We start from the raw sequence: 13,942 nt of genomic DNA on the forward strand, positions 1-13,942 counted from the left end.
CTGCTATGCTTGTGGCCAGCAGGGTCACTTTGCTAGGGAGTGTCCGTCGTCTGGGCAGCAGATGTCATCGGCTAGTGTTGCTCAGCCGTTCTTTCAGCAGCAGAGGCCCGTTTTCACTCCTTCGGCAGGGTATTCTCAACCTGCCGCTTCGTTTGGTGGCCAGCGGGGCCGTGGTTCAGGAGGGCGTGGTTTTGGTGGCCGTGGGAACGGTGGTAGAGGCTCGGGTAGTTACAGTTCTTCTCAGGCACCGCAGCAGGGACAGGGTCAGGCCAGAGTATTTGCTCTGACTCCTCAGGATGCTCGTGCATCAAACGCCGTGGTGCAAGGTACTATTCCCATTTCATTTGTAGATGCCTTGGTTTTATTTGATGCGGGTGCTACACACTCTTTTGTTTCATCGAGTTTTGCTGCTAAATTAGGTGTGACACCATCTAGGTTGTTAGAGCCTTTATCTGTATCTACGCCTTTGTCTGACTGTGTTGTGGTGGATGTGGTCTATCCTTCTTGTTCTGTGGTTATACATGGTAGAGAGCTTAGTGCTGACTTGATTATGCTTGATGTATTGACTTTTGATGTCATCTTGGGGATGGATTGGCTTTCACGCCATTTTGCATCTATCGACTGTCGAGGGAAGTCGGTATTGTTTGGGATTCCGGGTGATATGCCTTTTTCCTTCCAAGGGGAAAAGACAGAAGCGCCTAAGAATCTAATTTCGGCGATCAAGGCCAAGCGTATGATGGGCAAGGGTTGCCAGGCCTTTTTAGCAGTTGTTCGTGACTTAGAGGGTGACAGTGGTGATGTGCATAGTGTTCCGATAGTGAATGAATTCACTGATGTATTTCCAGAGGAGTTGCCTGGATTACCACCCGATCGTGACATCGAGTTCTGTATTGATGTTGCTCCTGGCACAGCTCCTATTTCGATACCGCCGTATCGGATGGCTCCTGCGGAGCTTAAAGAGTTGAAGGAACAGTTACAGGAATTGCTTGATAGTGGTTTTATCAGACCGAGTACTTCTCCGTGGGGTGCTCCGGTGTTGTTTGTCAAGAAGAAGGATGGGTCATTTCGGCTGTGTATTGACTACAGACAGCTGAACAAGGTTACTATCAAGAACCGGTATCCTCTTCCTCGTATTGATGATTTGTTCGACCAGTTGGAGGGTGCTAAGTGCTTTTCGAAGATTGATTTGAGATCCGGGTATCATCAACTTCGGATTCGAGACGTCGATGTGCCTAAGACTGCTTTCAGAACGCGGTATGGGCATTTCGAGTTTCTGGTCATGTCCTTTGGGTTGACTAACGCACCAGCAGCGTTTATGGATATGATGAACCGGGTATTCAAGCCGTTTCTGGATCAGTTCGTCATTGTGTTTATTGATGACATACTGATTTACTCTCGGAGTGAGGAGGAGCATGCTTTCCACTTGAGAACGATACTGCAGACTTTGCGTGAGCATCAGCTGTATGCTAAGTTCTCGAAGTGCGAATTTTGGCTGGATCAAGTTACCTTCTTAGGACACGTGGTGTCGAAGGATGGGATCAAGGTTGATCCGACGAAGATTGAGGCGGTTATGGATTGGCAGAGGCCGAGGTCAGTTACCGAGATCAGAAGTTTTCTGGGGTTAGCTGGCTATTATCGTCGGTTCGTGCAGGATTTCTCCAGAATATCTGCACCGATGACTAAACTGACACAGAAAGGTGTTAAGTTTGAGTGGACTGACAAGTGCGAGGCGAGCTTTGAGAAGCTCAAAGAGATTCTGACTACAGCTCCTGTGTTAGCTTTGCCATCTGGCATTGAGGGGTTTACTGTCTATTGTGATGCTTCCCGTATCGGTTTGGGTTGCGTTCTTATGCAACATGGTAAGGTGATTGCCTATGCTTCTCGCCAGCTGAAGAAGCATGAGGTGAATTATCCCACTCATGATCTGGAGTTAGCAGCTGTGGTCTTTGCTCTCAAGATCTGGAGGCACTACTTGTACGGTGCGACTTGCGAGATCTTTACTGATCATAAGAGTCTGAAGTACATCTTTGATCAGCGTGAGTTGAATCTGAGGCAGCGAAGATGGTTGGAGTTACTGAAAGACTATGATTGTACTATTCAGTACCATCCGGGTAAGGCTAATGTGGTAGCCGATGCGTTGAGTCGCAAATCTTCGGGCAGTTTGGCCCATATTTCTGAGGTTGGGCGGAGACCCATGGTTCGTGAGTGGCATAGTCTGTTAGCTTCGGGATACGGATTTCAGGTTTCGCAGAGAGGTTGTTTGTTGGCACAGTTGCAGGTGCAACCGGTTTTGATTGATAGGATCAAAGCTTCACAAGCTGAGGATCCACAATTGAAACGAATTATGGAGGAGATCCATCTAGATGGAAATTCTGAGTTTGTTCTGGCGGATGGAGTTCTCAGGTACGGTTCTCGACTGTGTGTTCCAGATTCGGATGGTTTGAGAGACCAGATTCTGGAAGAAGTGCACAAGTCATCTTACAGTGTTCATCCGGGTTCTACCAAGATGTACCATGATCTCAAGGGTACGTACTGGTGGAGCGGAATGAAAAAGGATGTTGCAGAGTTTGTGTCTAAGTGTTTGACTTGCCAGCAGGTAAAGTTAGAGCATCAGAGACCGTTTGGATATCTGCAACCGCTACCTATTCCAGAATGGAAATGGGAGCGAATCGCTATGGATTTTGTGGTTGGTTTGCCACGTACCCGACTGGGGTATGATTCGATTTGGGTGATAGTTGACAGTTTGACCAAGTCAGCTCACTTCTTACCGATCAAGGTTACTTACCAGGCTTTGAAGTTGGCACAGTTGTACATCGATCGGATTGTGAGTCTCCATGGTGTACCAGTGTCGATAGTTTCGGACAGAGGTTCAGTTTTCACCTCTCGGTTTTGGAAAGCGATGCAGGAATCTTTGGGTACGAGATTGGATTTCAGTACTGCTTTTCATCCTCAGACTGACGGTCAGTCTGAGAGGACTATTCAGACCTTGGAGGACATGCTCAGGATGTGTGTTCTGGATTTTCAGGGTAGCTGGGATACTCATTTGCCTTTGATTGAGTTTTCCTACAACAACAGTTACCACGCTAGTATCGAGATGGCACCTTATGAGGCCTTGTACGGGCGCAAGTGTCGATCTCCTATCTGTTGGGAGGAGGTTGGCGAGCGCAAACTCTCGGGAGCAGAGATTATTCAGATTACCTCAGAGAAGGTACCACTGATCAAGCGGAGATTGGAGACAGCTTTTAGTCGGCATAAGAGTTATGCTGATCCGAAGAGAAAAGACATGGAGTTTCGGGTTGGAGATTTCGTGTTTCTTCGAGTTTCGCCTATGAAGGGCGTTGTGCGTTTTGGTGTTAAGGGGAAGTTAGCACCGAGATATGTTGGTCCGTATGAGATCATTGAGCGTATTGGGGCAGTGGCGTATAAGTTAGCTTTGCCACCAGATATGTCGTTGGTTCACCCAGTGTTTCACATTTCCATGTTGAGGAAGTGTATTTCTGATCCTTCTCGCGTGATAGTACCCCAGAGTGTTGAGATTGACCATGAGCTATCTTACGAGGAGCAGCCTGTAGAGATTGTTGATACGCAGGTTCGTAAGTTACGGAGTAAGGAGATTCCGATGGTCAAGGTTCTTTGGCGGAACCATTCTGTTGAGGAGTGCACTTGGGAGACCGAGTCGGATATGCGGAGTCGCTATCCTTTTCTTTTTCCTTGAGGTACGAAAATTATTTGCTATGTGAAATTTTTGGTGAGTTTTACTTGTATTGTGTTATTTTAAGTGTTATGTGTTAATTGTGATTAAATTCGAGGACGAATTTTTAATAAGTTGGGGAGAATGTAATATCCCGTAAAATTTTGAAGTTTAAATTACGAGTTCCGGTAACAATTTAGTTGTCGACGTAATTAAATTTATTTTATCAGTCGATTCGGAAATGGTTTAATTTTAAGTCCGGGTTAGAAAAAAAGTTAATTAAAATCCGGGTTTCGAAAATATATTTTTTATTTAAAAAAAAAAAAAAGTTTCGGGTCGGGTTCGGTCCAACCAGAATCGGTTGGACCAGGTCTCGGTTGGACCAGGTCTCGTTGAACCGAGACCTGGTCTCGTACGAGATGTGCAGGTCTCGTACGAGACCTGCTGCAGAATTTCAGGGGGGCAGTTTTGCCCCCTGATTTCTCTCAATCTATAAGCATTTTAAAAACGCTTTCTAAACCAAATATCTTCACCACACATCAGTCTAGCCCTAGCCGCTTTCCTCATTCAATTTCGCCGAGAATCCTTTCCGAAATCATCAACCAAAGTTTGTCAAAAATCTTCGGTGAGTTGATTAATATTTCAGTTTTGATCAATAAACGACGCCTCCGTTCATAACTGATATCTCACTCGTTTCAGATCCAAATCCAGTTCCGAAACGTTCCAGTCGAAGAAGACTCACGTATCTACAAATCCCAATTTTCGTTTCGTAAAACGGTACGCTATATTTCTCGTATCAATCGCCGCCGTTTTACCGTTTTTAAGAAATTCTGTTTTTGCTATTAAATCGATCTCTTGGGATTTTAATTCGTTTGGCAGCCGTTCGGAGGTCGAAATCAATTCCGTTTGTTTCCCGTGAAAGTAGACTCACGCATCTACGTTTCTACACCTTTCGTTCGTCAAACGATACGTAAACGAACCCGTAGTAATCGCCGCCGTCTCACCGTACTTAATTGTTCATACTTGAGTTGGTTTTGAAATAGCTACTGCCGAATTCATTTTTTTCATTCTTGGGCTTTATGGTGAGATCTTAATGGTATTAAGATATAGGTTTTTGGTTTGTTAAGTGTTATACTCTGTTTTTGTGTTGGAAATTTTGATTTGGATGATTTCTTCGTTGTTCTTGGTTTTCAAGTTTTTGAGAATGGGTTCTCGGTTCCATTCGATTTCATTAGCTTGAATTCATGTGTCTTATTTGGAGTATGGATATTGAGTATGTAATCTTGGTTAGTTGATGGTTAAGGGATTTTGAAGTTGAAATTTGAGAATGGGAGTTAAGAAATTCGGTTTCTGCAAATTGTTGGATGTTGGGGTTTGCTTGAGTTATGAAATGTAGAAGAAGGTGTAGGTGGCTATGCATGATTGGTTGTTTAAATTCTGATTTGGTTAAAAGTTTGTTTTAATCATTGAAAAATTGTGAGTAAATTGAATAAGTGCTTAAGGTTAATTATTAACTAGTTATACTTTATTGTTTTGATTTTAAATTACGAAAGTGAATTCGACTTATTAATTAGCGATTTAAATAATAACATTATTTATAATTTGAAATTACTTCGGGCATTAATATTTTAAGTTTAAATTAAATATTAATTTTATAATAGTTTATACGTAATATTATATATTGACTATACTAAATAAGTATTGGGGATTTTATTTAATTTGAAAGTTGTCAAATTAATTATATTATTTTTAAGGCATAAAAATAATATTTGAATATTTAAAAATTAAATTAATAATTATTGTTAAATTGTTAAATTGATATTTTTGGCTTAGAATGCCTTTGGAATTAAATTTACATTTTAGCTTTATTTTGTTATTTAATTAATTGAGATAATTGCCGGTAATATTTAATTACTTGGGTTTCAAGCTATTGAGTTCTATTTTGATATTAATTAATATCTTATTTAATATTAATTATAAACTTTGGTTTATAAACTCTGGAATATTGGTTTGGGTCGGTTTGGACTTGGGTCACCGACATGTGGGTTTAGCTTGGTAGTTTTTGAAAAACTCGGCTAACCCACTATTTGAGGAATTGATTTTATTTATCAATTAAATATTATTTTAATAATATTTTCGGATTGAATTTAAGTACGAACTCAATAGTCTTAAATTAATTACGGCATTACATTTTATTTGAGAATTGTGTTCTCTGTGATTTATCTGGTTATTTAATTGTGCTAGTCCTACGTGGTGTCTAGTGATCTTAGAGTTAGGGGTCAACGGATTTTAACCTATTTATTATTTTAGACCCGTCGACTGCTCGTGCTTCGGAGTCTACGCAGGGTTAGCTGTTTGCCAAGATCACGTGGATAAGCAAGCAGTGAGTTTGTAGTGCTATTTACCGCTTTATTAAGTACCGCATCATATTTTAATATTATAAATGTTTGTGAACTGTTTTTACGGATTATGGAACTGGATTGAAACGAGCTACTCGATAGGCTTGTATCGAGACTGTGTGCACCGGTAAGTACTCTGGGAAACGGCAGACTAAAGTCTTGCTCACGCTGGTATATTTATTTGACGAGGATTTGTTCCCGTCCACTCTGGGTTTATCGGTATGCTATGTCATACTTACGCTGGGATCATTTCAATACTGTTTTTCCATAATCATATTATATTAGTATAAAAATATTTTGATTTAAGGGTTTTAAACTTAATAAATGTAAATAGTATTGCGAACTCATCTCAGTATATCTGACCCCGTTGTTTTCCCAAATTTTCCAGGTTTATGATTTGAAAGCTGGTCCACTCCGATTCTTTTGATTCCTCGGAGGTTTTTATGTTATTAAACTAGTTTCTATTTTTTCGAACTCTTAGACCGCAGTAGAACTAGTTTATACATTACTTATTATTGCACTTTGGGATTGTCGATTTGAGCGACTATTTATTTTTGGCATGTTCACTCCGGATTATTTATTTTATATATAAGGCATGCTGTTGAACTTTTCAGATATTTAAGCTATTTATATTGTTTATTGTTTTTCCGCAAGGCTTGCTACGGGTTTTGGTACGACCATACCCATACCCTAGCGCCGGTCACGATCCTCGAAATTGGGTCGTGACATACCCGAATAAACCTAAAAACGAATACAAATATGCAAATACCATATCAAAAGTACACCTAAATATAGGGGTATTTCTACTCCTATCAGTGATCACGCAAACCTATTGCCGCCCAATAGGTAGCTCGTTCCAACGGACCTCTCTTGGCTAAGTTATACTACCGCGATGATGGTTTTAAAACAGTTGAATAATGATATTTAAAAGTAAACACATAAACTTACAGTACTGTTAAATTACTACTTAGCCTCGTCGTATGTGTGACAGACTTCCCTGAGTCCTGGTCTGACTGCTGGACAGCTAGTCGGATCAAACATACAAAACACACAAGACATCACATCAATAGTTGTTTCTGGTATAAACATTTAGGTTCGGGAACCTAGTTTTAAACTAGCATATAACACATAGCACATATGGTCTCTTTATTTTTAAAAATCATTTAAATCGTTTTCAACTCGAGAAAACGTTTAGACTTCGCTCCATAAGTCGGTATAACAACACCTAAATAAAATCGTTTAATAGTATCGACTTGATTGCCAAAACAATCCACAGTCGTATACTAATTATTTAGCAAAATCGTTTGCTAAATCTTTTAATCTAGTTAAACGTCGAGTTTAACTCTTTTAAAGTCCTTTTTAAACGTTTAACTTTTTTTTAAATCTCATTTTAAAAGTCTTTTAGGTTTAAGATAAAACCCTTTTCATTTCACTTTAAACAATTATCGTTTTTAAACATTTCTGGGTCAAAGGACTCACGTCGGACCCATAGGGAAATAGCCCTGTCTAAGTCCCCCTCTCGGTCAGCGCCAGACCTGCTGTGCAAGGCACAGCAGTTAGCTGCACATTCGTGCAGCAACCATGTTACACGTTCGTGCAGCCATGAAATCAGCCCGGGAAAATCAATTTCCCGGGCATTCCGACGTGCTCGGGACGTCCGGAACGCTGCAAAACGTGAATTTAACGTCCTATAACACATATACATAATCCAAACATAATTCGGACGTTTAAAACGATCGTTCGATTCGGTAACCGTTTATAAACGAATATATATTCAAAATATATCAAAATATATTAAAATAAACGTTTAATACGGGATTAATACCTCGATTACTCGAGTAATCGTCGAAGAAACGGAGTTAGAATTGAGAAACGGACGAATCGGCGCGAAACCTAACTCTCGCCTGCTTCTCAGAGAGCAAGCAACTCTCTCATTTCTTTCAAATGAAAGAAATGGGCTCTGGTGCCCAACATTTTGTTTGAAATGTTTTATATATAGAAAAGGCTAAAATATTCTTTAGTACTGGCTCAATCATGAACTTTAAACCAACTTAATTAGTCGTCCGTAGCTCAAACAAAAACGACTTTCGAATTTCATGAAAACTTACCCAAAAATCTAATAAAATATAAAAAGAATAAAAATATATTTTATTCTCATCCGAATTATATTTTATTTTTAATAAATCATTTTCGATTTATTAGGTCTATATTGACCGCGCTTGATAAAATTTCTACTTTCAAATTTTATCAAATTTTCACGATAACCTTTTTAAAATATTTTGCGAATATTGGCACCAAACATATTCGCACGGGACTTATGAATTATTCTGCACCTAATTCATAAGTTTATATTGTTCCCGTAAACTATATAAATATCCAAATTTAAATTTTCAAAATTTAAATTTGAAATCCTATTGGCACAATATACTTTTAGGGACACTTGTATATTAAATGCATCTTTTAATTTAATTCACTTACTCTCATCTAATAAAATATTAGACACGTGGAAATATTTTATCCCTTAAAATTACAGGATTTTACATACTTGATGCTAAAAATTTCAGGTTTGAGACTCCAACAGACCTGCTGCAAATTGGTTTTGAGGATGAAAGTTTACAGTCAAGTCTACAAGGAATTATGCAAGCTACAAATAATCAATAGTTTGTAGGATGTGGTAGTATATCGGCATCTTTACTGAGTGTGGAGGTACAGTACTCTGAGGGTTTGCTGGAATTGTTGCAAAACAAGGATGACATCACGGTTTCTTCACATGAGCAGATTCCGGTGGAGATTTATTCAATTGTGAACAGCCCTAAGTTGAAGTTTCAAGGACGAAGTGTTGAGGTGCAAGATGACCAATTTTCTGTTGATAGTCGGGTTTCCTCATGTAATCAGTTTATGGACGTTATGCAGGGACAAAACAGTAGCTCTTTCGTGGGAGTGTAGGATATTCTAGGCGAACAAATTGTTACTATTCGTAGGCCAACAAAACAAATTGATTATTTGAGCAATACTTTCTCTTGTTCTATTAACCAAATAGAAGTGGGCGGCGAACCTTCAGATACAGGTATTATTAATATGAATCGATTAAATGTAGAAGCAAGTCAATGGTCCATCAACTCCAGTGAATAAGGCAAGCAAGACATGGAAAATCGGACAATGATTTGGGTATTTTTCAATGTAAAACCAGATCAGCCACAGTACGTAAGTTGGCGCAACAATTGGCTACAAACAATAGCGGTTAGCTATTTAGGTTCGTTTTCCTTTCGAAGTTTTTTTTTTCTTGTCCATGTCTTTGCCACTTTCTTTTATTTCTTGGAATTGTAGAGGAGGTCTGCTGAACAACAGGAAGCAAAATTTTATTCGTCCTTTGATTTCTTCTCATGATTTATTGTTTATTGGCTTAGTGGAGTCCAAAAAGGAAATTTTTGATAATTTTCTCATTAAAAATTTGTGGCCGAATTTAGACTTTAATTTTGATTGGATTCCATCGAATGGTGCTTCAGGTGGTTTAATTCTTATTTGGAACTCAGTTCTGATCAGTAATGCTTCGGTTAGTAAAGGTTCTAGATGGATGGCATTAGACTTTGTTTTTGATAATGTTTGGTATCATCATATTCTTATTTATGCAAGTAATATTGCATTAAATAGATTGTTGTTATGGCAAAAGCTTAGTCATTTACTGAGTTTCATGGGGACTATCTTTATCAGTGGTGATTTTAATGAAACTCTATTTCCGGAGGAAAGGTGGAATGAGACGGGTTTTACAACTTCCATGTTGACTTTTCTTGACTTGTTGAACAACTCTGAGCTCTTGGATCTTCCTCTCCAAGGACGTCTTTTTTCTTGGAAAAACTCGTTCTCAAAATCTCGTGTTGATAGATGTTTGATCTCTGCTACTTCAAGTTCTCTATGGCTAGATATGTCTTTGACGACATTGCCTAGAGGTCAGTCTGATCACGTTCCTATTTATTTTCGCAGTGCTAATTCTTATTATTAGGGCCCTAAGCTTTTTCGCTCGGTTGATTCTCGGTGGAAACATGAGGATTTTAGTAATTTTGTGGCTGAGAGTTGGGTTGCGGTTTGTTTTAGCTCTCCAAACCTCATTCAAAGATTAAAAGAGCTGAGGCAAAAAATTAAAATTTGGAACTTGGAGGTTTTTTGTGATCAGAACAAGATTATTAAGAACTAACTCATAAGATTTTAGTTAAGGATATAGTTGTAGAGGCGTGTTTGCTGTCTGAGGGTGAAAATAATGAAATCTCAAACTCAAAGGTGATTGATGGGTAGCTAAAAAAAAAGTCGATTCGTTATGGGTTTAGAAGTCCAGATTGAAATGAAATGTTGAGGGAGACAAATACACTAATACATCATCAATAAGAAATATCACCAATACATCGTCATTTATTTATTTCACATATCGATCGATCACACACACATATATATATTAATATTTAATTAATTAGGTTCATATATCATTTATTAATCCGGTTTAGATAAGAAATTCTGGTATAATTAAAATCAAGACCGTAAAAATTTATGCAAATTACGGTATCTTTTTAATTGGGTTGGGCTACTTCATTTTGGGTGAGGTGAGAGCAAACATCCTTGCTGGTAAGGAGACCCAGATCGAGCAATGAGTGAGGATCAGGAATAGCCTCATGCAACTTCTCATAGGCCAATGTCCAGTGCACCAAGCTGCCTCCTCCTTCCTTTGGTGTAGCTTTTACTATAAACCTAAATTCCTTGTATTCCTTCAGCACATCTCCTTCAATCACTTTGAAAGTTGTTGACAAATTCACATCATCTATCTTTTCAATAATCTCCTTTGCATATTTGGGCACTCCATCTGATCATTTTCATAAAAACATTAATATGTCATTACTAAATACATACATGGAGATTACATCATAAAAACAGAAAAGGAGCTTGAATACCTAATACGAAAGAAAAGAACATCCAAACGATCATTTTATTTATCTTGGAAGAATGAATTTATCTACGAACAAAGGGTCAACGCGCCCCCTGAACTTGTGACACGGGATCATCTAGTCCAAATTATACTTTTTTGAGCAACTAACCCATAAACTCTTCATATTTGGGTCAAATAACCCCATAATTTATATTTTTATTTCAAAAAATAGATCTAAGATAATTATATTGCAACAATTAAGGGAGTATCTAATTTTTTTTTGCATCTCTCACCTTCGATTTGTATTTTACGCGTTTTAAAAATATAATTATGGGGTTATTTGACCCAAAAATGAAGAGTTTTAGAGTTAATTGCTCAAAAAAGTATAAATTGGGTTATATGAACCTGTGTCATAAGTTTAGGGGGCGCGTTGACCCTTTGTTCATTTATCTACCATAACATACCATCATCTTTAAACTATGTTTGTTTTGTCCATCACTTTTGCGACGTTTGCCAAATATACTCACAACACATTTGGAGTTAATTAGAGCACCATTATACATCCACGTGTATAAAATATAGGCTTAATCTATTTAGAGATCCCTATACTTTATATTTTTTTTCTGTAGGTCCTTATATTTCATTTTTGTATTATCTGATCACTCTACTTATCTATTTGGCTTAATGGCAAAAAAAACCCAAACCTTTACGATTTGTTGCAATCCAAACCTTTTAATTTTTGCAATAATACCTAAATTGCATTATTTTGTTGCAATAATATCCAAATTGCACTTTTTATGTGATTTTGTTTTGAGTTTTTTGCCATTTTTGGGACTTTTATTATATTATTATACATCAAAACATAATAATAGCCTAATATTTTAATTGAAAACAACAAATTTAACCATCAATTTGACTATTATTGCTACAAAAAATATAATTTGGATATTATTGCAACAAAAAAATGCAATTTGGATATTATTGCAAAAATTAAAAGGTTTGGATATAATTGCAACAAGTCGTAAAGATTTGGGTTTTTTTACCATTAGGCCTATCTATTTTTGATTTTCAGGTACTTTTTGAGTTTTTTCCAGTCACTCTACTTACAATTGTTTTTCCTCCAGTCACACAAAAGAACTGGAAAAACTCAAAAAAGACCTAACAAACAATAGGTAAGTAAAAGAGCCAAATAATACAAAAATAAGGTTTAAGGATCTACAGAAAAAAAAAGTGTAAAATATAAGGACCTCTAGATGGATTTGGCCTAAAAAATATCTCACTTGGTATTTATATAATTTCGTGATACATCAGCTCCAAAATAGATATAGATATATCTGGCTATGATATCAAAAATGATAAACTAAACCGACAAAATTTAGAAATGATGATATATTTTGTAAACAAATTTTAGTTGTGGATATATAAGATCATCTTGTCTATCTTTTATTATAGTAAATTACAAATATAAAAGTTGTGTGATAGCGTACGTACCATGAGTGTAATTCCAGCAGATGACAGTGCTAGGCTTACCCCATTCACCTTCATGAAGATCAACACTTTGTACATTAGGGCTCATAACGTTAACATGGTGTGGTCTGCAACTGAAAACATTATGGAATTGCTCTGCCGGAGCTTTGATCGCCACATCGCCTTCTAACTTTCCGACCAGAGCCATTACTATGAATACTTTGTTTTCTGTGGATATTTAAGATATTTCTAATAAGTCTGCTGAAGAAACCTGTTTGATCTTCTTGTATTTATATAGATTTGAAATATTCTGTTTATGGAAAAAAATAACATATTTGCCCTTACCTTCAATTCATTATTTCTTATTCTCACTATCTTCTCTAAGATCAAATATTGTGAAGCGTCGTTTTCTGAACCAAAAGAAAAGAAGAAATTCGAATTACTTTTTTTTTTTTGGAAAAAGTATATATTTTATGTATCAATATTTTTTATTAAAATGATAAATATATTTTTGAAAATATCCATGACAATTTAATCCGTCAACTTTCTAATTTATGATAAATATATTTAATCTTTATTTTAAACTTATTTTTAAAATTTGTTTTTATGCGAAATGTTTTTTAATATTCACAATGTTGATCGTTTTGTCATATATATCTAAAATATAATTTAGACATTCTGATTTGTCAATTTTTTAAATTGAAATAAATATATCCAGCTTCAATTTAACTAAATTTTCCACATAATTATATCCAAATAATTCTTACTAAAGTGAAATTTAGGAACTACTGTGTAAAATAATTAGTTATGAAATTAAAACATTTATGAAAATAAGTTCTAAAAATAGATATAATTTGGGCCTTTGATACTTGTCCCAATTAATTTATAAAATTGATGGATCACTATATTTTAAAGATACATTTGACAATATAATTAAAGTTATGGAAAAGAAAAATCATTTTGCATATTCTTTTATAGTTAATTTTTTTGATTCTTTGAATAATGTCTTATGTAATTAACTTTTTATTTCAATTTAAAAAGAATTATTTAAGTTTAAAATGAAGATTGTGTATTTGCATTTAGATCAGAAATAAAAATTTGATTTATTTGTTGTAAATTGTAAAATTAAAAGATCAAAATATCACTAAATAATTTTAATAATATATTCATCGCTGGTCAAAGAATGTAAAACTATTTTGCCTGCGTTTTTCTTTAAGGACCTTATTTCATGATTTGATAAACAAGTCGATCGATTATTAGAATTTAGAAAGAAGATTCGTCTTTTCTCAAAAAGGAAAAAGGAAAAAGAAAGAAAAGCCGTCCTGAAAGATAGGATTAGCTGTCAACAAGTCAATAATTATTCCATGAATCTAATAAAAAAACTGATGAAAAAGATGTACTAGCATTTATTTTAAACCAAATAATTTTATTTTATTTTAAAAGTGAAATTGAACTTTATTGATTAAAAAAAAT

The 13,942-nt window shown here is 36.2% G+C and overlaps 1 protein-coding gene across 1 annotated transcript; it reads right to left on the minus strand.

Annotated features, from left to right (window-relative positions):
• Positions 1-10,448: 10,448 nt before the first annotated feature.
• On the minus strand, positions 10,449-12,735 carry LOC126681223 (MLP-like protein 28). The gene is made up of 2 exons (XM_050376709.2): positions 12,494-12,735; positions 10,449-10,939 (listed from the first exon to the last, which is right to left on the minus strand). The coding sequence occupies exons 1-2, from the start codon at positions 12,675-12,677 to the stop codon at positions 10,650-10,652; spliced, it is 474 nt and encodes a 157-aa protein (XP_050232666.1). The 5' UTR covers positions 12,678-12,735; the 3' UTR covers positions 10,449-10,649.
• Between the last annotated feature and the right edge of the window lie 1,207 nt (positions 12,736-13,942).

This window comes from Mercurialis annua, linkage group LG5, assembly GCF_937616625.2.
Source record: "Mercurialis annua linkage group LG5, ddMerAnnu1.2, whole genome shotgun sequence".
Lineage (NCBI taxonomy): Eukaryota > Viridiplantae > Streptophyta > Magnoliopsida > Malpighiales > Euphorbiaceae > Mercurialis > Mercurialis annua.

Excerpts from the sequence above, each read along its gene's own strand:
- LOC126681223 (XM_050376709.2), bottom strand. The coding sequence starts at position 12,677 with ATGGCTCTGGTCGGAAAGTTAGAAGGCGATGTGGCGATCAAAGCTCCG. Across the intron at positions 10,940-12,493 it reads CTGCTGGAATTACACTCATG|ATGGAGTGCCCAAATATGCA; the intron begins GTACGTACGCTA and ends GAAAATGATCAG.